A 26,691-nucleotide genomic window follows, 5' to 3' on the forward strand; every position below is an offset into this window, starting at 1 on the left:
GGGAACTTCACTAATTGGACATGAAAAATGCTTTCTTGAATGGTGACTTAGAAGAGGAAGTGTACATGACCCAACCTCCATATTTTTGTGCCAAAGGCAGTGAACAAAAAGTGTGCAGGTTAAAAAAATCTTTATATGGGTTGAAACAATCACCTCGGGCTTGGTTTAGTAAGTTCCACTTAACAATTCAACAGGTGGGGTTCAAACAATGCCAATCAGATCACACTCTATTTGTGAAAAAAGGTGAAGGGAAAATTGCAATTCTAATTGTGCATGTGGATGACATAGTGATCACAGGAGATTGGGAGGCTGAAATACAGAGACTAAAAAAATTCTTAGCCACTCAATTTGAGGTGAAAGATCTAGGCCCCTTACGTTATTTCCTTGGAATTGAAGTTGCCCGCTCTCACAAGGGCATCTTTATTTCCCAGAGGAAATATGTACTAGATCTACTAGAAGATACAGACAAGTTGGGGGTAAAACCAATTGACTCACCAATTGAATCTAATCATCAGCTGGGAGACAGTCAGGGAGAGTTTTTGAAAGATGTGAAGAAGTTCCAGAGACTCATAGGGAGACTCTTGTATTTGTCTATGACTAGGCCTGATATTGCTTATGCAGTGGCTGTCCTTAGTCAATTCATGCACAATCCTAGGACAACTCACTTTGAAGTTGTAGAGAGGATCCTTAGCTACCTCAAAAAGTTTCCCGGAGCTGGTTTGTTGTTCTAGAAATATGGACGCTTAAAGGTGGAAGTATATACTGATGCTGATTGGGCAGGAGCAATTGATGACTGAAAGTCTACTAGTGGGTATTGTGCCTTTGTAGGAGGAAACCTGGTCACATGGAGAAGTAAAAAACAAAGTGTGGTGGTTAGATCTAGTGCTGAAGCAGAATATAGAGCGATGTCTCATGGGATTGCTGAAATCATGTGGATAAGAAATTTGTTAGGTGAACTGGGTTTTGCAGTGAGCAACCCTATGTCACTCCACTGTGACAATAAAGCTGCCATCAATATTGCTACTAATCCAGTCTTGCATGATCGGACGAAACACATTGAAGTGGACAAGCATTTTATTAGAGAGAAACCTGCAAATGGAGAAGTGTGTACTCCATATGTCAGCTCAGAAGAACAACTTGCAGATATCTTCACCAAAGGTCTTCATCATGTGCAGCACAATGATTTGTGTGACAAGTTGGGCATGATTGACATCTATGCTCCAACTTGAGGGGGGGGAGTGTTGAAATAATTTAGTTATTTGTGTTAGGGTCTGTTTGGCTAGTTAAAGCCTTTTTTTTTCTGTTATTGTACTCACTTACAGCAGGGGCACAAGAGTCTTTTGCCTTCTTGTTTCTACCACCCTATATAATATAATAGAAGCTGGCACTGCCAGTACTGTTCCATTGCTCCAAACCTTTTCTTCTTCCTTTCTTTCTTCTTCTCTTCTCTCTTCTTCCCTTCTCTTCTCTACTTCCTCATATTTCAATCGAATTTATTGCCAAGACTAAAAAAAGCTCCAAAGATTTCAGCCAGTGACCAACCCTTAAGTGTATCAATTCAGTTAAGTTCTCCATAGATCTTTCTTTGTCTGAAAGAAGTCTAAATTTACTCTCTTCCCATACGGACCAACACATAGCCGCCCTAATGCTTCTCCACATGATCTTCCCTCTTTTCTTAGGCCATCTTGAGAATGAAGGAGAGAACAAGCTTTGCAAACTTACGGGGGGATTCCGAGTACATCCAAAAAGGGACGAAGCCCACTCCCAAGCAGTTTTAGTAACCGGGCAAGTAACCATAAGGTGGTAAGCCGATTCCCCATCAGCTTTGCAAAGAACACACTTATTGGGAAGTAAATAGGAATTAGGTCTCTTTCTTTGAAGCATGTCATTTGTGTTTATTCTTTCTAGGAAAGTTTCCCAACAAAAACTACCAACACGAGGAGGAAGGGGTTTACTCCAAATCTCATTAATAGGGAAAGATAGCCCAGAGGGAGCAGGAGGTTGGACCAAAGTCTCAAAAAACAACGCATAGGAAAAGGAACCGTTGGGGGATGGGGTCCAAATTCTGAAGTCATCCTTACTTGGGTCCAAGAAAACATTTTCAAGGGTGGATAGTAAGGACGACAGGCAACCCAAATCCGTATCCCTTATTGTTCTCCTCAACCCTAGATTCCACCCAAAGCTGGAAGTAGAATCAAAAGGGACTAAGAAAGAAGAAATGGTACTTATCCTAGGGTTTCATCTTAGGGGGAGAGTAGTGAGAAGGGTATTTTTTCCCTGGAAGTCTCGTTACTTATTCCGGTCATTGATGGGGAGTGTGAAGAGAATTGTCAGAAGTACAAAGAGTTGAGGGTGTTTCATAGGCAATGGAGGCAAGTTGGTTTCGGTCATGAATAATCTAGGTCAATTCTAGTCTCCTTTGCAGTGCTAGATCCAGGTACTACAACTCCCTTACACACTACCACGACTACTACAGATGGCATACCTATCGCCACTGAGCCTCAACCTCCCTCAAATGATTTTGACCTCCCTATTGCAATTCACAAAGGGAAGCGTCATTGTACCACATCTACTGCCCATTGCATCTCCCAAATTTCTTCCTTATGACCATCTTTTACCATCCTTATAAATCCTTTTTGGCATCCGTTGCTGTTATACTCATTCCTAGAACAGTACATTAAGCCTTGGTGGTGCCTGAGTGGAAGCAAGCAATGGAGGTTGAGATGGATGCCCTTATTAAAAATGATGCTTGGGGTTTAGTGGATCAGCCAAGAGGGAAGAATCTTGTTGGGTGTAGATGGGTATTTAAAGCAAATACAAGGTCCAATTGGTTGCTAAGGGATACATACAGATTTATGGTATTGATTACTTAGAAACCTTTGTACCAGTTTCTAAGATGAATATCATCAAAGTATTATTGTCCCTTGCTGCAAATTTCTAATGGCCATTGTTCTAGATGGATGTTACGAATGCTTTCCTTAATGGTGATGTGTAGGTGTATATGGACTTGCTACCTAGCTTTCATGATACAAATGCTAGAAAGAAAGTTTGTCAACTGAAGAAAGCTTTGTATGGTTTGAAGCAATCTCCAAGAGTATGGCTTGACAAATTTAGACTTGCCTTGGAGAAGTTTGGCTATGTATAAGTTCAGCCTGACAACACTCTTTATTAAGTTCCTTGACTCTCTTGCCTATGTATGTTGATGATATTATGATGATGAGAAATGATATTTGATTAGATCAATTGACCAAGAAGTATGCCTTCCTTATGTTGCCTTTGATATGTAGCTAGTTGATATCTTCACCAAAGTAGTTACCAAAGTCAAGCTAGAGATAGATTTACGGAAGTTGGGAACTACTAATATCTATTCCCAACTTGAGGGGGAGTGTAGAGTTGTAGCTAATTAAGCTTGTGGTCCCACTATTTATTGCTGTTATTTATTAATGGTTGTTTCTTTCTTTCTTTTATATAGGTTTCAGGGGGATTCTTGTCTTTGTATATAAATACCTTTATTTGCTTTAATATAAATTACAATCGTTTGGGTGGAAGGACCATAACATTCTGTACCCCTTTCACTTTTTTCACTTTTCCCTTCTTTTCTTTCCTGATTTCTTATTAAAATGGCATTTTTATAGCAATATGTCCAAAATTTCAGGATATTATTCAGGTTAATGAAATACTCAAAAGAAATTGTAAAATCATTGTAGAACCTATTTCTCCTTTCGCAGAACAAGACAAACCAGAACTTGAGATTTTTAAAAACTTGATTCATAATCTCAGTTCCTTAATTTAAACTTTGGTGGTAGGCAGACAATTTTCACTTTTAAAATGGCTACACTACAAGATAAGCTGTTCTCACCAACTATATAAGATAGTACCTATATAGCAAGAAAGACAGGCTCTTGGATAAGTAGACATGTTATAAGGGAGATTGGGAAGCTGGCTAGAAAGCTGCAGTTCTGCACAGAAATTAACAGACAGATCCAGAGATCAGTCAATTTCTTGGTTGATGGTCTAGCAAAACAGGAAGCTTCAAAGGAATCATTTGTTTTGGGGCATACTCCCCCAGCCCAGCCCATGATCACCCCTAACCATTACCCAATGTTGGTCCCAGCTATTTGGGGCATTGGGAGAAGTGGCCTGGATATTGATTCATGTTATCATGCTTGTCAGATTGAGATTTACCATAAAACCAAGCAATGACCCCTAGAGGGAGAGAGAGTGGGGATATATACCTAATTGGGATTGCTTGAGGCATAAATCAGGTCTTTCCCTGCCATCTGTTGTAGAATGCTGACTTTTATCTGCTGCCTGGTGCTGATCATTAATTTCTATAGTATGCTGGCCATTAGCTGTTGCAGTATGCTGTGAAGGTTGCATGGTAGATACACGAAGCTGCCGTAATTTCTTATGAAGGAGAGAGCGTGCTCTTGCTGCAACATCAGAGATAGCATGCATCTTTTGGTAGCTTTGAGTAATTCCATGTTCTGTGATCTTCTTTTTAGCTGCCAATAGATCTTTGTTGAGCTTTCTTGAAAGGCTAAAATCACAAACACAACAGATTACATATATAAGCTTTAAGAGAAACTTCATACTACTCTAAAAGTAAAAGATGGACATATTCATTGGTGTTTGAAAAGCGCAAAGTGTAAGGGGCAATTTGCGCCCAAGGTGCAAGGCGAGGCACACGCCTTTTTGAAGCAAGGCAGAAAAATGCAAAAAATGCCAAAAAAATAAAAAAAACGCCAGAAAATTTAGAAAATTGCCAAAAATAAAATATTAAACATAATATTAATAAAAAATAAAACTTAAAATTTTAAAATAAATGTTTTAAAAAAACTATTATCTAAAATTAAAATACATAAACATAACATGTAAATCGTATTCAAATGAAAATTTAAAAATAAGTCAAACATATAAAACATTTTCAGGCATGTAAAACCCACAATCTCTTTTTTTTTTCCCCTCAATTGCATTACTTCAAGTAGCTAATGTGATGTTTTTTTCCCCTCAAATGCATTACTTCAAGTAGCTAATGTGATGTAAAACGTATTGCATTCCTGATTCTACGAGCTGCTTTTGTACCATAGGTCTTAAGGCAAGCCCAAACAAATCCATGTCAAGGTCTTAAATTTTTAATTCTCACACAAAAAATAATGATTTTACAATTTTAATTGACTTTTAAGAAGATATTTTATTAGGATGGATGAATGAACAACATTAGCAAATAGGGGGTTCTCGGAGCTTTGGTGAGCAAGCAAAGTGAGCAAAAGTGCTACTCCTAGGAACTAGGCGAGGTGTGTACCCTAAAATGCACCTCAACTGTGCACCTAGGTGCACCTTCTAAATCACTGGGAAGGCAAACTGTCATAGTCATCAAAGTTTTCTTGAAAACCTTGAATAAAGTAGGGAAATTAACAAAAAATTAATGATACTAATGATGGTAAAGTGAACTCTTTGCACTAATTTCCATTTTCTTAACATCATGCCCACTACATCCTAAATCTAGAACAAACCTGATTTTTCATTATTCATATTTTTTATAAATGGTATAGCGATTGTAATAAAATTCAGAAAGTAGGGATAGGAGCCTCAATTGCATATAAAAAATGTACCTGTATGTGCACAGGTCCTTTGCATTTCCATCCTATACAAAAGGATAAAGGGGATCTATTTTCGGTTAATGGACCTTTGTAGGAGGTAATGTTATTTCTTAGAGAAGCAAGAAACAATTTGTGGTTTCTAGATCAAGTATAAGCTGAGTATAGAGTTAACATATGGTTTCTAAGTTATGGTTGAGAACTCCTCTAAGTTGGGTGCAAACTTTTAAGTCCCAATGAAGTTATACTTTGATAATTTGACTGCTATATAAATACTGCCAATAATCCAGTACAACATGATAGCATCAAACATTGAAGTAGATAAGCACTTCATACCTATTGTGAAGTCAAAAGCTCAACTTGATGAATTTAGAGTGTCCAACAGTCCAAGTTGGAAGATAACCTATGCAAGCTGGGCATATATAACATTTATGCTCAGCTTTAGGAGAAGAATTAAGAACCACTACTATAAGGGTATTTTAGTCATTATGGAAATTAAGCGTTATATTGCAATTTATGTACATTTATATAAATGCTAATCAGAGGGCTACACCCAACAATTTTATCTTTCATATCTCTCTTTTCTTATCTTCTCTTCCTCTTATTCTTCACTAAATCTTCCCAACCTCTAAACACTTTAAACTGGACCACTGAGATGATTTATAGGTTCTAATAGGTGTCTTTCGAAATTTTGTATATTCTCACCTTAGGAATCATTTTTTTGGTTATTGTATGAGTATTCTCTCTAATGCCTTTATATAGTTTTAAAGATTTTTCCTAGGTAGTACAACTCTAAAGCTTTACTTTTATTTTTCTAATAAGTTCTCTTTTACTTTTGTTGAGTGGGCCGGTTTGTTTTGTTGAGGGCCCGATTTGTCTTTTGTTTGTTTTATTTAATTAGGAAGTTGTTGGGCCTTTGGCCCATTAGTTTTTATTTTTTAAAGTTGTGACTATTCAGTTTTAGTAGCCGCCCTACTAAGGGCATCCTTGTAATATCTCATCTTTAAGTTAAATATAAATATAATGAGGGGTTGGCGGCTAGGGTTAACTTTCTCATAACTCTAGTTGACCTCCTACTCTTTTCTTCTTCTCCATCCTTCTCTACTGCTGAAATCTTCACCTTCCCCCTCTTTCTCTTGCAAGAAGCTTGATTGAATAAGCAAATAGTGGTTTCTACTTGGTATCAGAGCAAGTTGAAGGTTCTTGAAGTTGTTCTCTCATGCAGCCCTTGTTAGACAGTTGTATGCCCTTAGCTCCAATCAGAATGATGTACATTATGAATTTATTGTAAATGAATAAAGTACATATTTGATTCATGTTCCTGTGGTGTGTTTCTGTGTAATACCCTTAAACTGGACACTTATGAGACTCGTGTTAGTTTAGAATGTTCACAGCCATTGGGTAAGTCTGGGGAGATTTATCCTGCGAAGACTGACACTGGTGTGCTGCCAATTGTTGGGGTGGCCTGTCTCAGCCACTAGGGTGAGACTCAAGGCACATGCAGTGTAGGATTGATAGAACCTTTGAACCGGACCAGATTTCCAGTATTGCCCTGGACCTTGGAGATTGATGGGCAAAACTGGAAAGTTACACCCTACCCCTAGACTCGATTATGATACTGCACTAGGTGTCGGATTGGGCTGCCTTTGATATGCCAATCAGTGAGATCCTTAGCGGGGGTCAAAACCTGGGTATGTTTGGACAGTCTGAGAATTCATCTGAGTGGGTGATCATAGTGACAGGATCAGCCCCTTTATCGGACAAGGGTAATAATCGGGGATGCACTCTCTCAGATGGAAACCAAACTGCTGGCAGTTGATTTCAATCGCTGAAATTTGTTTTTTGCAAAATATATTTATATACAGATATATATATATATATATATATATATGTTGTGGTTTTGAAATGTTTGCAAAATGTTTTAATTCCCGGGATCCATGTGAGCAGAGAGTGCAACACTGTTCCTTGCAGCCGAGGGAGAGGTCCTCTCTTGTCGAGCAGTGTTTGATCATTATGGGCTGAGAGGTTAAGTGTAAGACCATTGAGGGTAATACCTGATGGGCTAATCTTGCATCTGCCCACAGTCCCTGGGTGTTACAAGGTGGCTTGGCCCTATGGGTAAGTGTTGGGCCCATAGAGCCCATGTGATGGGTTTCAGGGGGTGCACTGTCCATAACAGTGTATTCGGCCAGGCCTTGTAACAAAGGCTGGGTTGAACCCATGTGGCTGATGTGTAGATCAATGTTTGGGTCCCACGCCATACAAGGAAGCCCAAGTGGGCAACAGTTTGGAAGGCTAAGTGAGCACATACCTTAATGGGCCTAAAGCCCATTCTGAGATTGAATCAGCAGATGGGATTGGGTCTAAACCCTATCCACTCAGAGAGTCTAGATCTGAATATGATTTAGATCTGGAAAGCTCCTAATAAGATTGGGAGAGGGCTGATCTAATCTGCAGATAAGATAAGGGTTTACCCTTATCACTTAAAGGGAATTCTGATCCAAATATGATTTGGATCAGCAACTCCTAATGAGATTAGGAGCTGATCCCTTTGAGCTTATAAAAGGAGGAGGGGGCAGCAGCCTTTAGACATCACAAAATCTTCAGAGCTGAAATCACAGAAGAGAGAATTCAGCACACCTGCGAAAATTCTCTCTTGCCGCCTCCTTCCTGCCGCCGCCTCACCTGCCAGTTCGATCTCCAGTTCAATGGGAGAAATCAAGACTGGATCTTGATACCAGTTTCTTGTGAAGGGACTGATAGGAAGTTGTGCTCACGTGCCTTCCTACTAATTCTTGCGAAGGATTAGGTTCTTGGGAAGAACACTACTGATTTTGCTCCATCCTGCACTGCGCCATTTTCAGTGGGAGCAGTCTTTGGATCCTTCATTGGGAATGAACACCTCCATTGGGAGATACTACTTCTCTGTATCAGGTATATCCCTCTCCTACTGCTTTTGTTCAGATTTGGTTCAGTTCTTGGTTCAAGATTGATCATTGAAAATATGATTTTTCTAAAAATAGGGAATGCGATTCCTAGGGGGAATGGGAGAAATTTTTGAAATTTGCCCATTCTATTCCGCAAGATCCGGGCGTCCATGAGAGGCTGATCGAAGCTCTTAGGTAAGCCCAGTTTTTGGATTTTCTTGATGGATCTGTGTGCCCTATAGCTGGTCTAGGGTTTCTCATCAGAATCAGGAAAAACTAAAGAAAGGGGAAGAGTCTTGTTTTTGCTGGACTCTTCAATTTTGACCTAGGAAGTGGCGCCCTAGTTTTTTAGGGTTCCTTGGAGTTTTTTGTAAGGGGTGATTCAAGTCCCACGTGGTTTGGAGGCTTCTAGAGAGGGCGGTTGTCTTTTCTCTCTCTTCTCCCATCCCACAAAAAATTCCTTTTTTGTGGGAAGAAAGCCTAGGACACCAAGAAAGGGTTGTTGGTTCCAAAGGGTGTCTTGTTTGATCTTGCTGCATTTTTTAGTTATTTTCTTTACCCTTTTTGAGAAGCATGGAGGGCCATAGAGTTGAAAATAAGCCTAGGAGTGAAATGAGACCAGTGGGAGGGGGTGCTGGAACCATTACTACAGTTAGATTGGGTGGCACTGGTGGAGCTCACTCTACCTCCTTTGCTCACACAGGTAGTTCACACGTCACTGCAAATTATGTTTCCACTTCAGGTAAGGAAGGACCTCCTTGGATTATAGATTCTAGAGGCTCGGAGCACATGACCCAAAGCTCACTATTTTTTCCTCTTACCAGCTCTGCTCTAGCAGAGATAGGGTCTCCACAGTTGATGGATCCCATGTTCCTATTGCTGGGAAGAGATCTTTCAAGATTAATGATTCTATTTGTTTACCCTCTTTCCTTCATGTTCCCGGATTGAGCACAAATTTGTTATCTGTTAGTAGTTTGACTAAGAATTTGAACTGCTCAGTAATTTTTTCTCCTGGACGTTGTATTTTGCAGGATTTGGATTCAAAGAGGACGATTGGGAGTGGTCGTGAAGTGAATGGAATCTACCTCTTGGATGTTCCCCCACACTAGAGTCATCATGTTAGCAAGGACAGTGAGTCAGGATCTGTGAGTCAGATTATGCTTTGGCATAATTGTTTGGGCGATTTGTCCTTTTCTTCTTTGAGTACTTTGTTTCCAAAACTTTTTGAGTCTGTTAGTCTGTCAATTATGGAGTGTGAAGGTTGTCAACTTGGAAAACATTGTAGACATTCTTTTAAACCTAGTAATAAAAGATGTTCTTCTTCTTTTTATGTTATTCATTCGGATGTGTGGGGTCCTTACCATGTTCCTTCTATGGGAGGCTATCGCTATTTCCTCCTATTTGTGGATGATTTTTCTCGATACTCTTGGATTTACCTGATGAAATCCCACGATGAAGTACCATCCTTGGTGCGGCAATTTCATCAGATGGTACTAACACAGTTTGGAACAAGAATAAAGGTGTTTAGATCTGACAATGCCAGGGAATATTTTGAAAGACATCTTGCCTCGTACTTGTTAGAGTATGGTGTTGTCCATCAGAGCAGCTGTTCCTACAGTTAACAACAGAATGGTGTTGCAGAAAGGAAGAACAAACACATTGTTGAGACCGCAAAAAGCATGATGATCACATCTACGGTTCCGGTTCGGTTTTGGGGTGATGCAGTTCTCACAGCAGTATATCTGATTAACAGGGTGCCTTCTCGTATACTTGGATTCAGCACTCCATTCAGCCTTCTTTTTCCTCAGGGGGAGATGTTTCATGTTCCTCTTAGAGTGTTTGGGTGTGTCTGCTTTGCACACATCCTTGGTCCTCACCGCTCGAAGCTTGATCCCAAGGCAAAGAAGTGTGTCTTCCTTGGATATGCAGAGAATCAAAAAGGGTACCGCTGCTATGATCCAGTCTCTGGGAATTGATATGTTACCATGGATGTCACCTTTTTTGAATCCACGTACTTCTTCTCACAGAATCCTTCTCAGGGGGAGTGTTTTGGGAAAGTAAGTCAGCAGTCTATCCCTCTTCCATTTCCAGTCCCTGTGTCACCTCCTATGCTTGACCACCACCCGGTGCCACCTACCTTGCCACCTCCTTTGCGCTCTGTTTCTCAGCATTACTCACGACAGAGACTTCACAAGGCGGTTGATTCCACTACAGCAGAACTCACATCACTTCTTGTCGATCCCTTGGAGACTCCAGATTTGACTAATACGAATTCAGGTATTCCTCTTGATCCTGCTACTATTTCAGTTCCCATTGATCCTACTAACTCTGTTACAAATAACCTTGATCTCCCTATTGCTCTTAGAAAAGGGAAGAGAAAGTGTACTGCCCATTGTATTTCACAGTACTTATCCTACAGTGGACTTTCTCCTTCCTACCGTGCTTTTCTCTCTTCTTTTGATTCAGTGTCTATACCCAAGGGTGTTAGTGAGGCTCTCTCCAAACCTGAGTGGAAGACGGCTATGCAGGAAGAGATGAAAGCTTTGATTAAGAATCAGACATGGGACATTGTGGACTTACCAGAAGGCAAGGAGACAGTTGGATGCAAATGGGTTTACACAGTAAAATATAAGGCAAATGGAAGTATAGAGAGGTACAAAGCAAGACTTGTCGCAAAAGGATACACACAGACCTATGGCATTGATTATTTAGAGACCTTTGCGCCAGTTGCAAAGATGACCTCCGTTCGGATACTCCTTTTCCTTGCTGCCTCATACTCTTGGCCCTTGTTTCAACTGGATGTAAAGAATGCTTTCCTAAATGGGGATCTGCAAGAAGAAGTGTATATGGATCTTCCTGCTGGTTTCTACAATGATACTGAAAAGGGAAAGGTATGCAGGCTTAAGAAGTCACTATATGGCTTGAAACAATCTCCCAGAGCATGGTTTGACAGATTCAGAAAGGCCTTGATTGTTTTTGGCTACACTCAAACTCAATCTGATCACACTTTGTTTGTGAAGCGCAGGGGATCTCTGGTGTTAGTTCTAATTGTTTATGTGGATGATATTGTTGTCACTGGGAATGATCTGAGTGAGATTGATAGTCTGAAGAGGAACCTACATAAGGAATTTGAAATTAAGGATCTTGGAGAACTGAGATACTTCTTAGGCATCGAAGTTGCAAGATCAAAATATGGAATTTTTATCTCTCAAAGGAAGTATGTCTTGGACCTTCTTCAAGAGACAGGGAAGCTTGGAACAAAGGCAATTAGCACCCCTATTGATCAGAACCATAAAATCAGTGCAATAGAAGGTGAACCGGTAAAGGACATTGGGAGATATCAGAGACTTGTGGGTCGGCTGCTATACTTGTGTATGACAAGACCAGACATCTCCTATGCAGTGAGTGTAGTAAGTCAATACATGCATGCCCCACGAGTCCAGCATTGGGAGGCAGTTGACAAGATCCTTGCTTATTTGAAGGGGCATCTAGGAAGAAGCATATTGTTTACTGATCATGGACAGTTGAAACTAGAGGCTTGTACAGATGCCGATTGGGTATGATGCCTTGATGACAGGAGATCAACTTCAGGAGTGTGCACCCTAGTTGGGGGTAACCTAGTCTCATGGAAGAGTAAGAAACAAACAGTGGTGGCAAGATCAAGTGCTGAAGCCGAATACAGGGCCATGGCACATGGAGTTTCAGAACTTCTCTGGTTCCGTTTTCTGTTAGAAGAAATTGGTGTGCAGGCAGAAGAACCCATGATGCTATACTGTGATAACCAAGCAGCAATTAACATTGCCCATAACCTAGTCCAGCATGACCGAACTAAGCACATTGAAGTGGATAGACATTTTATCAGAGAAAGGGTATCTTTTGGAGAAGTCTGACTTCCATACATTGCTTCTGATCTGCAGCTCGCTGATGTTCTCACAAAGGGTGTTGCAAAGAACAAGCTGGAGCATGATCTACGCAAGTTGGGAATGCGTGACATTTACTCCCAACTTGGGGGGGAGTGTTGAGTGGGCTGGTTTGTTTTGTTGAGGGCCCAATTTTGAAAAATTTCAAGTTGAAAGATTTGAACCCTAGTCATTTATATCAGATAAAAAAACACTTCGACCATCTAGTCGCCACTTACAAGTCTATTTTAGCTTATAAAATCTATTATATATGGTTTTTATGTGACTCATGGTCAAACCATTTGACCTGTGGCCCTGTAAAGATTCCACTTTTGTGTCCAGTCTGAGTCTTAGAACATTGCTTTCAATTAAAGTTGTTCATGGAAGAGGGTTTATTTGGAATGTGGCAATGTATCTTATGGAAATTTCTTTTCATGAATGAAGGGTAGGAACTGGGAAGAGGAATATGGAAACTCCTTTTGCACTCCAAAATAATTTACCACATGGATGACTCCTAGGTCATTTAGGGAAGATCATGAAATGGCCTAGCTACAAAAACCCATTGCCTATACATATTCATGTACCATAAGCATTCAGTCGCTTTTGTAATGCAAGTGTTGTAGTATATAGTGTGTTTGAGAGAACAAGTAGACATGGTTTATAAAATTTGAACTGAAATGTGAAACAATAAATCCCATGTAGGACCCACTAGACAAACAAGCTGATTGGATGCCTTTAATCAACAGACAAGCAAAGGTGTTTCCGTAATAGCCAGGTCAAATAGTCTTTCCTTAGCATATTTCCAACACAATTTTGTTTTATTTCCAAATAACTGCATTATCCTTATCACATAGCATTAGTACACCATTATATGACACACTATTAGTTTCTTCTCAAACATGCCATTAAACCAATAAGATTCTTACTTTAGATAGTGTTGCGCTTGACGAATGTGCTCTTCAAAATCTTGCTTAAACCTTTCCATATCAATTATTACCTGCATGAAGTAAAGGATACATAACATATCATTAAAGGATAACACTAGTTTCTTTTGGATTAGTAACTTAACATATTTTGTTTTCATAGTCTTTTCTTTTGTATTTGAGAAGGGTACAATGGTCCTTTATCCTTTATGTAATTCTCTGATATATAATTCAAATCATTTTGGGCGTGTGGTATGCTTGACACACCCTTTTCAGATTTCTTTGTCTCTTCCAAATTGACTCTGACGTGAATTGTACTCCTATTATTTTAAAATTTACATAACACATTTTCTGTTTTATTCCTACTTATTTTAAAACCTCTTGTTTCTGAGGTATTTGTTATATACCTAATTTTGCATTCAATCCTTCATTAAACAATAGGGGGTAGCTTGTCACCCACAACCATGGTCCCCCAACCTTAATAACAGTGGGATTTGATCCTATGCCTCTGATACAATCAGCCAAGGACCTTGCTAACTGAGTCATCATTAGTTGGTATTATTTTCATCAGTTAAAACAATGCCATCCACAAACAACATGCACCATGGGGCTTCTTGAATGTGTTTGTCAATTCATCTATGATCAGTGCAAACAATAAAAAAGGCACATTAGCAAAATTTTCACTATTTTGTATTTCAAAAACTTATAGCTGTAGCTTTCATGTGTCCTTACATCCTACAATATAAATATGATGGTTAAGTTAGATTGCAATGAGGGACAATGGTTTCATATCTAATGTTTGTTTAGCAGTTCGTAATTAAGAAGCACCAAAGGTGTTAAAGCATTTCCATAAACTACTGAACATTACCCCATTAATCTCTTCACTAGCTGTTCCATATAGTTCACGAGCATTTTCTATAATTATGCTAGGTAGTCCTAATCTTTTGGCAATATTGATTGCATTTGAACGTCCTGCAGTGAAAACTCATCATCAATTCTTTCGTAAAAAAGAGAGCTAGAGGCTATCTGTTTTCAATAAGAAGCATCTAACTGTAAGAAACTTAACATATAAATTTAAAGTTGTCTATTACTTGTATAATGCAAATATAAAATATATGATTGTGTGGGTACCAACATTAGAAACAGCAGAAAGTTTAGTTTTCTTGGAAACTATGCAAATTCCAGTGGTCACAAATTCATCCCAAGTTGCACAAGTTTATGATAGCATGAATTCAAGTTTTTACACGTCAATAAGTTTGACTTCTTGATGATTCTTACAAGTTTTCAGCATATATTGTAATCAAGGTTTAAAATGTCAGTATCAGTGGAAAATATCAGTTGTCAAAATATTGAAAACATGTCAGAAATATCAGAAAACGCATATGGAAATATTCTAAAAATTGTAAACATAGTGGAAGCATTGTGATATGTAAAAATATAGAATGCTATTATGCTATTTTATGTAATGATACAGAGGCATAGGTAGACCCTTTTAAATTATTGCCTTGTTCCAAATACTCAACCAAATAATATATTATACAAATAAAAAACTAAGATCTAACTTCATGATAGAAAAGAATTTTGACCTGTTTCAAAGTGTTAATCAGGTATATTAGGTGGGCAATAACTTAGCTACTCCACATGGCACTGGTAGCTTTCCCTGGGGAATATGTCTATTCCAGTAAATTTAGTTTCAGTACCTATCGATTGGGAATATGTCATGGAAATACTAGGAGGCTTATGGACATTTTAAACCACGATTATAATGACTAGACTTGTGATCATTCCCAACTGAAAATAGTATTGCATATAAAACAAATTTTAGAGATAACAGATACAATAAGCATGTTCAGATGTCACAAATACGTACAAGAGGAGTTGATATGCAATCTAGTATCATTGAAAAACTTAGATATTTTAAGCATTTATAACATTCAAAGCACCCAGTATTGCACAAATTAACCATAGTCAATGTTGTGTGTGTGTGTGTGTATGTGTGTATGTGAGAGAGAGAGAGAGAACCTGGAACTCCCCAGAGTATCTTATAAGTTGGCTTTAAGTTCACTTCATCAAATTCAACAGATGCATTCTCAAAGGCACCATTACTGTAAAAGAAAAGCTACTGTAAACCTTCAAGGTTACAGCCTATATAATAGCCTGCCAGCTGGAAACAAATGCTCAAAACAGCATCTTCAAATGAGATGTACAGGGACTTTTCAAAACAACAGCACCATCTTCAGAACTGACATCAAATACCTATATTTTAGAGTTTTGAGCTCGCCATGATGCGTTGTGGCTATTGCCAATAAGGCACGAGTTTCAGCAAAAGATTCCAGAAGTGACATTCCCAGTGCTGCTCCTTCTAGTGGATTTGTGCCAGCACCAACCTAGTGATACAAAAAAAAGGGATGAAAAGGATCATAAGCAATAGCAGTAAAGGGATTGAAAACTCCATTTGGAGATAAAAGAAGAAAGAAAAGGATAGGTAAGTCAGCTGTTGTCCAGCCTACTCAAGTCCATGGACTAAGTAAATACCCATAATGCCAGATATGGATACCGATAGGGACATGAATATGGGAAACGGGGATATGGCCCTCCATTTCATAAAATCCTGGATACACACATGGGTATCCCATGTAATGATTATTTTATGAGTTTATCTTGAGTTCTTGAAGCTAAAAGTCATTTCTCAAAATTTGTGTTTAATTAAATTTCAATTATACTTAGTTTTTTTATAGTATAATTTGTAATAATCATTTTCATATTTTAAAAGTTCTTGTTGAATTTGTACTTTATCGCATGGAGGGGTATAGTAATCTTTTTACCTTTTATTAAGCCACCCTAATATAACAATAGAGTGGACAACACCAGTCCAACAAAGATTCTTTCATTCTCTTGTCTATCTCTCTTTTCTCCCCTCTTCTCTCTTCTCTAATATTTCCATAATAAACTACATGGTATGAGAACAGGATAGAGGATGTATCTGATTGATCCCTCAAATTTTTATTTTCTGCATATCTGCATCTTGGTTGGGAACTGAAACTGGGTGAATTTTTGTATTTCTTTCTGGACTGATCATATAGAAGACTTTTTTTTTCTTTTTCATTGTAAATAGGGTTGTATTTTATTTTTATTTCATTCATGTATTTTATTGGTGGATCTCATTGTATTACAATAGGATGCATGTAGGCTCTTGTAATCTGTCCATATGACATATGATAAGGATATATAATTGCACATAGCTTTGGGCATGTCCAATAAAATGTGCTCTTTGGGGATGGGGGTATCCTTCTTCTTTATGTAATATGCCCATATGATAAGGCTCTTGTAATCTGTCCATGATTCTTGCTGATATGTGACTTGGAGGAAGCAAGAGAAGTTGTTCATTCTGCTCTAGGTTTCTTGCTGTTATTGTTCACAGAGTTGATCACGCCAAGTTGAGTGAAGCTGTTTAGATCCTCGTGAGAAGTCTTCTTGTTGATAAAGATTTATTAGGAGGTATTTTAAGAAAACTACATATATTTGTCAAATTTTTAGGGTACTCTTTGGGGTTCTATTGTGGTTTCTTCTTTCAGCCAAGAAACAGGATATTTAGAAGGGCAGTTCTGATCTCCTTGCATATCTCAGTGTTCAGGGGGAAAATCTAGATTACATGCCATTTTTTATGACCTTTCAGCCTACGCTTGTGCAAGCTCGATACTTTTTGGTTGTAGGAGTTTAATAGACTCCACATTGAAGCATATTTGACACCAGAATTTTCTGGTTTGGACCAGATTTGTTTTTAGAACTCTAGTTGTGATGTTTCCTTACTATTCCGGGTTCTAAGAACTGAAATACAATCAGGTTGAGAGTTCTGATCCCTCATGATAAATATTTGCCCTAATGACTAGAGTTTCAGCCTGGTTTAGCAAGATTTGGAACCCAAAATGACCCCTGGCAAGTCTGAACTTATCTCAGTTCGGTTTGATGGACAGAACTATATCATGTACCTATTCCAGTTTCAATTTTATGTGAAAGTACAAGGCTTTGGGAATTACTTGATGGGACAAAGGCCCAACCTGATGAGAAGTCTGCTTAGCAAATAGAAAAGTGGGAGGCTAATAATACTCAAACTGATTCCTGGTTGTGGGGTTCAATTGATAATGACTATTGCCTATCAACTTTGGGGATTTCAGACAGCGAGATCCATGTGGATAATTTGAAGAAAGTATATCAGCAAACATATGTGGCCCAGAAGTTCCATCTGGAGTGGAGAAAGGAGCAGGAAATGAGGAGGGGGAAGCAAGGGGATAGGAAACAATAGCGGGGGTGGGGTCAGAATGTTGAAAAGGAAAAGATACAGAACTTTTCCCTTGGAATAAAACAGAGAAAGGGGACTGAAATTGTATTCAGGGGAGGACCCAGGGGAGGAAAGTGAGGGTGATCCGATGATAGATGAGACACAAAAGGTGGAGGGTACTTGTGACATTGAAAAAGTAGTGAATAAGGAAGTGGAAGCTGGCAGAATTCTGGGTCTATTTTTCTTAGGAGGGGAAGAATACACGAAGGAAGCCTTCAAGTCTGTGGAGGAAAGAAATGGGGAGGTCGAAAATCAATAAGATACAGTGGCTGATTGCAATTCAAGTAATTTAATAAATCAAGGGGTGGAAAAGTATGATGGAGGCGATGAGAATAACGTCAAGGAGGAGGATGTGGAGAGGGAGGGTATTACGGTTAGGGGTCAGAATTAGAAGGGGAAGATGAAAGAAGCCGTTGGAACTTTAAATATAGTTAGAAGATTCAAAACGCAGAAGAGTAAGAGAAGCCAAAAGCAGATACCAGTTTCAAAGGTTTTGCAAGGATAAAAGGAGGAATATTTGGCCTTGGACCTAACAAGAAAGTAAGGAATCTCAGAAGTGCAGTCAGAAGACAACAGGAAGATGATAATCAAAAAACTAACAAGTAGATTTGCTGATTCAGCATTCGTTGGGGTTCGTTATGGGTATAAGTTGGGGATAGTTTTGTTTTGCTTTGGGTATTGTATGGGTGTATGTTTGTGCTTGTTTGTTGTTACATGTCGTTTCATTCCGCATTGTATGGGGTTTGATTTTGTGGGTCTGGTTTTGATGGGATGGTTTGGCATATCTGGGTGTCTTAAGCTTTAGTCGGACGTTCTCTGGGTGTTGTATCTTTTCATTCAGGTGATTGCTTATCAACTTTTCTTGTATCCTATTTTTGGTTTTAATTTAATTTTATTTATCTTCCAATAAAAAGAAGTTCAAGATGGAGTATGATAATATTAATGCATACTCAAAGGGATAAGAAAATTACCGATGATATATTTCATTAATAATTTTATTTTTAACCAAAAGTTTTAGAAGATTAACAAGGAATGAAAAGCTATGCAGTTGCACCTACCCAATTGGGGTGTTATTGATGATATGGATGCTATTCTCAGGAAATTGTTGAAGGAACCTGATGTAGCCTTTCTAGCACAAACTTCTAATGGCAAAGGAACTAGTATTAGAGATTTTTCTCGCGTGCAATGTCATGAATACAAAGAATATGGTCACATTGCTTCATACTATAAGAAATGGAATTTTTGGGTAGGGAAAGTGGTGAATGGAATGCAGAGCCAAATCATTTCAGGGGAGGAAGGGATACAAAGAATATCAGGCCACTATAGATGAAACGCATTTCTTCTGGAACTTCTACAACCTCTTGGTCCTCTTCAAGGCATATTCCTCAAGCATCTATGGTCTTTTGACAGCACGACTTTTTGGTAAGCCTTGTTATTTTAGTTCTCCTGTTAGTCCTCTTTGGATCATTGATTCTGGAGCATCAAATCACGACATGTGTTTCACCTAGCCAGGTCACACTCCTTATTCTGGTAATAATAAAATTGTCACTAATAATGATGATAAACTTCAAATTGCTATTGACACTTGACCCTTTCTAGTACTCCTTTTGGCTCATTGTCAATAAAGCACACACTTCTTGTACCTAAACTCACTACCAATCTGATTTCTATTCAACGGCTTGTTGACAATGGGTATGATGCTCATTTCTCATGTAGTGGTTGTTTGATTGAGGACTAACTCATTGAGAGAGTGACATGGAGGAGTCTAAAGGTTGGACGTATCTTTACATTGGAATTTGATTGTAACTCTTCATCAAATGATTGTTTTTTTGCTTCTTTTTCACTTTTCATGATACCTTTTAACATCTTTGGCATCATTGTTTGCATCACCCTTGTACCAATAAACTAGCTGCAGTTGTTCGTTCTACTTTTTAGAAGAGTAAATTACCCCCTTTTGAGTCCTCAACAAAATCCTATATTACATGTTTCTATAAGCAAGAGTAGAATACTCATCTTATCTCGAACGGGATTCAAATATTTTGTATGGTTGAGAAAGAAAAGAAGAGTAAAATACTCATTTACATGAATCGGTTTTTCAAGAAAGAAAAGTGAAACTCTTCCTTATTTTACTTTTTCTTTTTGTCTATGCTTGAGACTCATTTTTTTTTTTCTAAAATCATGCTCAAGTTTAGGGGTAGACTACATGGATAATCAATCTCAAGATCTTTTGAGCTCATATGGTTTCTATCCCAACAATCAATTTTCTTTAACAACCATGTCCTAGCATACCACAACAAAATGGTATAGCAAAGTGAATAGTCAGTCTTCAGGGTTCCAATGTTTCCCCTACTTTCTAGGTTGATCTTTTAGCTACCTTGATATATCTTTAAATAGTCGGCCTTCTCTTACTCTTTCCAATGTTTCTCTTTTTCAACAGTCATATCATCGTCCTCCAGATTACTTAGCTCTACATGTCTTTGGTTGTGTTTGTTTTGTTCACCTCCCTATACATGAATACATCAAATTGTCAACTGAATCTACTATGTGTGCCTACTTAGGTTACAATTGTAATCACAAGGGTCTTTGTTATGATCTAACTCTTCATCATGTGTGTATCTCAAGAAATTTTATTTTTCTTGAATAGGTCTCCTATTTTAAACAAGTAGCCAAGTGTCCAAATAGTTCTATTATTCTTCATGATTTTGATGTTCCTAACTCAAAGGTAGATGATGTTTCTGTTTGCTGGAACACAGCAGCCGAAGAAGAAGAAGAAGAGAAGAAAGTTTGAGAATGGCGGCTCAACTACTTCAGCCGACCCTACAATCTTATATAGATGTTTACCAAATAATGTTACATGAATGGACTAGAATGCCCCTGATTAGTGATGGGACACCTAGACAAATAAAACATTAAACAAGTTTAGGCCCAATAATTAATGACTTAAGACACAAATATGACTAACATAGACACTAAATCAGCCGAACCAACACTCCCCCTCAAGCTAAGCATGGATGTCAGTCATGTTTAGCTTGCCAAGTAAGTCTAAGAATTTCGTCGAAGCTAGTCCTTTTGTTAGCACATCTGCAATCTGCATCTCGGAAGGAGTATAAGGAATCCAAAGTTCCCCTGAGACTATTCTTTCTCTAACAAAGTGTTGGTCAATCTCAATATGCTTCATCCTATCATGTTGCATTGGGTTATTTGTAATGTTGATGGCAGCCTTGTTGTCACAGTACAGCCTGAGAGAACACTCGACCTTTATCCCAAACTCGCCAAGAAGGGTCCTAAGCCACAGTAGTTCAGCAACACCATGAGCCATAGCTCGATATTCAGCCTCTGCACTTGATCTAGCAACCACATTCTGCTTTTTACTTCGCCATGTAACCAGATTCCCCCTAACAAACGTGCAATACCCAAAAGTTGACTTCCTGTCTCCAACAAAACCGGCCCAATCTGCATCAGTATACACTTCAATTTCAATTTTATTGTGTTTTTTGAACAGAATTCCTTTTCCTAGGCAAGTCTTCAAGTACCTAAGAATCCTTTCCGCTGCTCTCATATGAGGGATCTTTGGAGAGTGCATGAACTGGATGACAACATGTACAACATAAGCAATATCTGGTCGAGTGAGAGACAGATATATCAACTTCCCTACCAGCTTTTGGTATCTCTCTTTATCAAGGTAGTCCTCTCCCACTGATTCCTGTAGACCATGGTTCTATTCTATTGGAGTATCTGCTGGCCTACACCCCATCATACTTGTCTCCTCTAGAAGGTCAAGGACATACTTCCGTTGACATATATAGATTCCCTCTTGTGACCTAGCAACTTCAATCCCAAGGAAGTATCTCAGATGACCCAAGTCTTTGATCTCAAACTCAGAAGCCAAGAACTCCTTTAATCTTTTTATCTCTTCCAGATCATCCCCAGTAATCACCATATCATCCACATAGATGATGAGTGCTGTAAGTTTGCTATTCTGTTTCCTTATGAACAAGGTATGATCTGCCCCAATTTGAGTGTATCCCACTTTCTTCATGGTCCCACAAAGCTTCTCAAACCAAGCCCGAGGAGACTGCTTAAGACCATATAATGCTTTCCTCAGTTTACACACTTTCCCATCAAAACCATAACCTGGTGGAGGATCCATGAATACCTCTTCACGTAGATCGCCATTTAGGAAAGCGTTCTTCACATCCAACTGATGTAGCTCCCATGAGAAGTTTGTAGCTAATGACAATAAAACCCGGATGTGTTGAGCTTCGCGACTGGAGCAAAGGTTTCTTTATAGTCAATCCCTTCCTTTTGGGTAAACCCCTTTGCCACAAGTCTGGCCTTGTATCTTTCAATGGACCCATCCTCCAATTGCTTTACAGTGAACACCCACTTGCATCCCACAGTGCTCTTCCCTTCTGGTAGATCCACTAATTCCCAAGTCCTTGCTTTCATCAAGGCTTTCATTTCTTCATTCATAGCCTCTTTCCATCTTGGGTCAGACACTGCCTCTGAGTACCTAGTAGGGACATGCACGGAGGAGAGAGCAGACATGTTTCGACTGTTGCTACAGTAGTCTGAACTAGTAAGGAGAAGAAGAAAGAGAAGAAGAAGAAAAAGATGAAAGAACTGTCGAACCTGATAGCTAAACCCTATCAGTCGACCTCTTAATAGTGATTAGGCTTTAATTAATTGTACAAAGACTAAACTGCCCCTACTTAAGTATGGAATAGAGAATCTCTAATAAGACTGCCACATAAGCACATAACTTAACAAAGGTGAGTTGACTAATCTACCCTTATTCGGCTAACTCTAACAAGACACAAAGGAATAAAAACGAGGAGATAAACGTGAGTAAGAAACAAATTCAGCAATGGGGTGTCGGATAGTACAAGAACGGGTAGACTTACGAAGAGTAATAGGGAGATCCAAATAAGAAGTATGAGTGATAAGATTACCTGGAATTGCTGAGACAGAATGATCCGAGTCTAATTGGTAACAGGCGCAATGGGAGCCTCACTAGGTTCACCCAGGATGTTACAACTAGGAGGATCAGGAGGAGAAGATGGAAGGCCCGAGGCAGAAAGAGGCACAAAAAAGGAGGGGGAAGAAGAATCCTCTTCCATCCCACTAGTCTCCCCCTGAAGAGGATTCTGGGAAGAATGAAAATAGGATTGAGACTCAAAAAATACCACATCTTTTGTGACATATTTCCTCTTGGTGACGGGATCATAACACTTGGAAGAGGAAAGTCTAGAAGATTAGGACAAAGGACAGAGAAAGGAGTTTTCATACCCAACACCTTGGATGGCATCCGATTTATTAGATATGATGCGGTAAGGACTGCTTGAGACCAGTAGTGCTTGGGAACCTTGTGCTGAAATAGTAAAGCTCGAGCGGTCTCCAATAAGTGTCTATTTTTGCGCTCAGCAACCCCATTCTGTTGAGGGGTACTAGCACAAGATGACTAATGTAGCATGCCAGCATCCTCCATGAACAGGTTTAAGGATCTTTCAAAATATTCAGCAGCATTGTCTGACCAGAATTGCTTAATCTTCTTGTCAAATTGAGTTTCAATCATTTTCCAAAATGCCATGGTTATTCGTGACACTTCATCACGTCCTTTTAACAAGTAGATCCATGTGCATCGTGAGTAGTGATCAATAAAACTGATAAAGTAACGAAATTTACAGAAACAAGAGGTGAAGGGCCCCAAACATCAGAATGGGCCAAATCAAAAGAAGCTTGAATTTCATTACTAGAAATTGGATAAAGAGTTCTACATTGTTTTGACAACTGACACACTTCACAAACTAAACTTTGACTTGAAATACCCTTGAATAATTCAGGAAACAACCCATGCAAAGATGAAAAAGGTAAATGACCTAGACTAGCATGCCACAAGTGTAACCTAGCTATTGACTCCTCATTATTCTGACTACTGGCAGCAGATGTTTGTAAGGCCAAACTGATGTCTGCATCAAGATAGTAGAGACCGCCATACTCATGACCGCTCCCAATCGTTCTCTTTGTCAATCTGTCCTGAAAGACACAATGAGTAGGAAAGAAAGTTATGCTACAGTTCAAATTCTTGGTAAGCTTTGAAACAGATGAGAGATTGGAAGATTGGGAACATGTAAAACAGATTTAAGAGAGATCCTTGCTTAGGTCAACCCCCCTCCTGCCAGAGATGGTGGAGAGAGAACTGTCAGCAACTCTCATCTTATCTTGACCAGACAACAATTGTTAGGAAGAAAATAAAGAGGACATATGTGTCATGTGGTCAGTTGCACCGGAATCAATAATTCAAGAAGTAGAGTCAATAGAAATAGTTGCACTATAAGCAGAGACAATACTTGATCTGGCAAGGGAGGTGTAAGCAAGAGAATTAGTCCTTAGATGGGTTAAAGCCCAGCTAAGGACCTCTACCTCATCAGTAGTGAAACACAAGGACCTGGATGTGAAGGAATTAGCAGTCTATTCCATGGGAGGAATTAGCAGTGAAACCCATAGATGTGTTCTTCGAGCTATCACCACTGTGACTAGTAACAAGGTTCCCACTTGCTGTTTGACTCTTCCAGTGCTTCTTGTCTTTCCTCAACGCAGCTGGTTTCAGATGAGGATAAAGAACCCAACACGTCTCTTTTACATGCCTTTCACCTCCACAATGATTGCACTTAAGATGCCTATTGTCTGAATGCTTGTGCCCCTTTTGGTTTGAAGAAACTAGGGCTGAATGTTCAACTGGCTGTATTTGAGTGTCAACTTGCATCTCTTTCCTCCTAACCTCTTCATTCCTTACTAGATAATAGACATGATGTAAATCTGGCATTTCATCCCTTCCCAAAATTTGAGACCTTATGCCCTCATACATTGGGTCTAAACCAGCCAAGAACTTAAATGCTCTACCCTCTTCAATTTGTTTATCATGTCTCTCTTTGTCTTTGGCATTCTCCCAATCAAGAATAAGGTGATGATCAAGTTCTTCCCACAGTCCTTCTAGGGTTGCAAAATATGTTGCAACCGTCATATCTCCTTGTCTCAATGCAGCAATGTCTTGGTTTAGCCTATAAATTCTGGCATTGTTCTTTTTTTGTCCATAAGTTTTAGAAACTTTCTCCCAAATCTTAGCAGAAGTGGAAAAGTGTTGAACAGTCCTGGCCACTCTTGGAGTCATCGAAGCAGGCAACCAGGACATAACAGTAGCATTTTCCTTACGCCATGCTGCATACTCCACACCACCCACTTCAGGTTCCTTCTTCTGCCCATCTAAATAACCCGTGATTTCCCGAGAAGTAATGAAGAGCATGGCAGAAACAGACGATTCTCTGAAGTTGTATTCATCCAACAACACACTGGTGATCTGCAAGCTGTGCAGATTTGAATTTTCCAGATTAGGAGACCTCTCACCAGTTCTATTATCCCTAGAAGACACTTCTCCCAATATTGAAGACATCTCCTTCCTCTTACAGTGATCACAATTGAAAACTCAGTACAAAGAACACTATTTCAGACTTACCGAAGCTGTTACAAGCCTGAGAACTCCTCATAACAGGTCTGAAACCAAGAACAATCCACCGCTGTACTGTGCTGATTTCTGCTGTCGTAGACTGTGATCACCCCTATGATCTGTACTAGGACTGTCGAAGTCAGTCCTTCCACCTAGATCTGTTCCACACAAATCTCTCTTAGCAGCCGAATGGCTACTACCTGCTGTAAGGTGTCTAGTAGGGCATCAACTTCTGGAACAAACTCCCCTTGGGCCCTACAACCAAGGGAAACCCTAGATACAGATCTTGCTGTGTTCTACGGTCAACCCTAGGGTTTCTTCACAGCGACCAAGATAGGAGAGAGAGAGGAAAAAAAGGAATAGAGAAGAGCAGAAAGGTGGCGGCTGTAACCAGGCAGACGGATTAGTGCTCTGATACCATGTTTGCTGGAACACAACAGTCGAAGAAGAAGAAGAAGAAGAAGAAGAAGAAGAAGAAGAAGAAGAATAAGAGAAGAAAGTTTGAGAATGACGGCTCAACTACTTCAGCCAACCCTACAATCTTATATAGATGTTTACCAAATAATGTTACATGAATGGACTAGAATGCCCCTGATTAGTGATGGGACACCTAGACAAATAAAACATTAAACAAGTTTAGGCCCAATAACTAATGACTTAAGACACAAATATGACTAACATAGACACTAAATCAGCTGAACCAACGGTTTCTACTAAGGTCCAACCTTCTACAAATTTGTCTGAGATGTCTACGTATTGCCACTTCTCCAACTCCTCTTGTGGGTGGTCCATCAATCACTCCATCATTAGTAAATACACCTGCCTCCACCTCATCCTTTGCATTGTTTCTCTCATATATCTCATCCTCTTGACTGCTATGGGTTTCCTTCCCACCATAGTTCTTCTTTGTTGTTCTTCGGGCTATAGATATTCCCAAGAATTATCGAGAAGCCTTTTTTGTTCCTTGTTAGAAGTAAGCAATGGATACTGAGATCTATGCCTTGATTGAGAATGACACATGGGAGATGATGCCTCTTCCTCCTAATGTGGAAACTATTGGTAGTAGATTGGTATACTTTATTGAACTAAAATCCAATGATAGGACTAATATATATAAAGTTCATCTGGTTGCCAAGGGTTAAGGAGTATAGAGTTGATTATGAAGAAACCCTTTCTTTAACTGTCAAAATGACAACTGTGCATCTAATTCTTGCATTGTTCGCCATTCATGGATGGCTAGTTTTTTCAGATGGATCTCACCAATGCATTTCTTCATGGCAATTCAAAGAAAACTGTTTACATGAAACCTCCATCTGGATACTTCACCAACCAACACTTAATATGTTGTCTTAAGAAATCACTAAGCTCCTTGTCACTAGTTTCAGCATTTTCATCATGCTCTTCTAGAAGCTGGTTACCATCAAAGAGCCTATGATTCATCTCTCTCCCTTTCTTATGTTGATCGTGGTCCCACCATTTTTCTTGTCTATGTGGATGGT

General features: G+C 39.2%; 1 protein-coding gene across 6 annotated transcripts in view; it reads right to left on the bottom strand.

Moving 5' to 3' along the window:
- LOC104605235 (DNA mismatch repair protein MutS, type 2) overlaps positions 1-26,691 on the bottom strand; it is a 108,653-nt gene that overhangs the window by 21,632 nt on the left and 60,330 nt on the right. For 3 of the 6 annotated variants that reach the window (XM_088895899.1, XM_088895898.1, XM_088895901.1), the window contains 6 exons: positions 15,606-15,736; positions 15,372-15,454; positions 14,218-14,321; positions 13,353-13,423; positions 4,236-4,540; positions 3,879-3,959 (listed from right to left, as the gene is read on the bottom strand). In XM_088895899.1, the coding sequence (XP_088752025.1) occupies positions 3,879-3,959; positions 4,236-4,540; positions 13,353-13,423; positions 14,218-14,321; positions 15,372-15,454; positions 15,606-15,736 (775 nt within the window). Of the gene's footprint in view, positions 1-3,878; positions 3,960-4,235; positions 4,541-13,352; positions 13,424-14,217; positions 14,322-15,371; positions 15,455-15,605; positions 15,737-26,691 lie in introns of those variants that run through there. The other 3 variants (XM_010269913.3, XM_088895900.1, XM_019199085.2) reach the window with 2 other exon arrangements.

This window comes from Nelumbo nucifera, chromosome 1 (genome assembly GCF_055504915.1).
Source record: "Nelumbo nucifera cultivar China Antique chromosome 1, China Antique-T2T, whole genome shotgun sequence".
Lineage (NCBI taxonomy): Eukaryota > Viridiplantae > Streptophyta > Magnoliopsida > Proteales > Nelumbonaceae > Nelumbo > Nelumbo nucifera.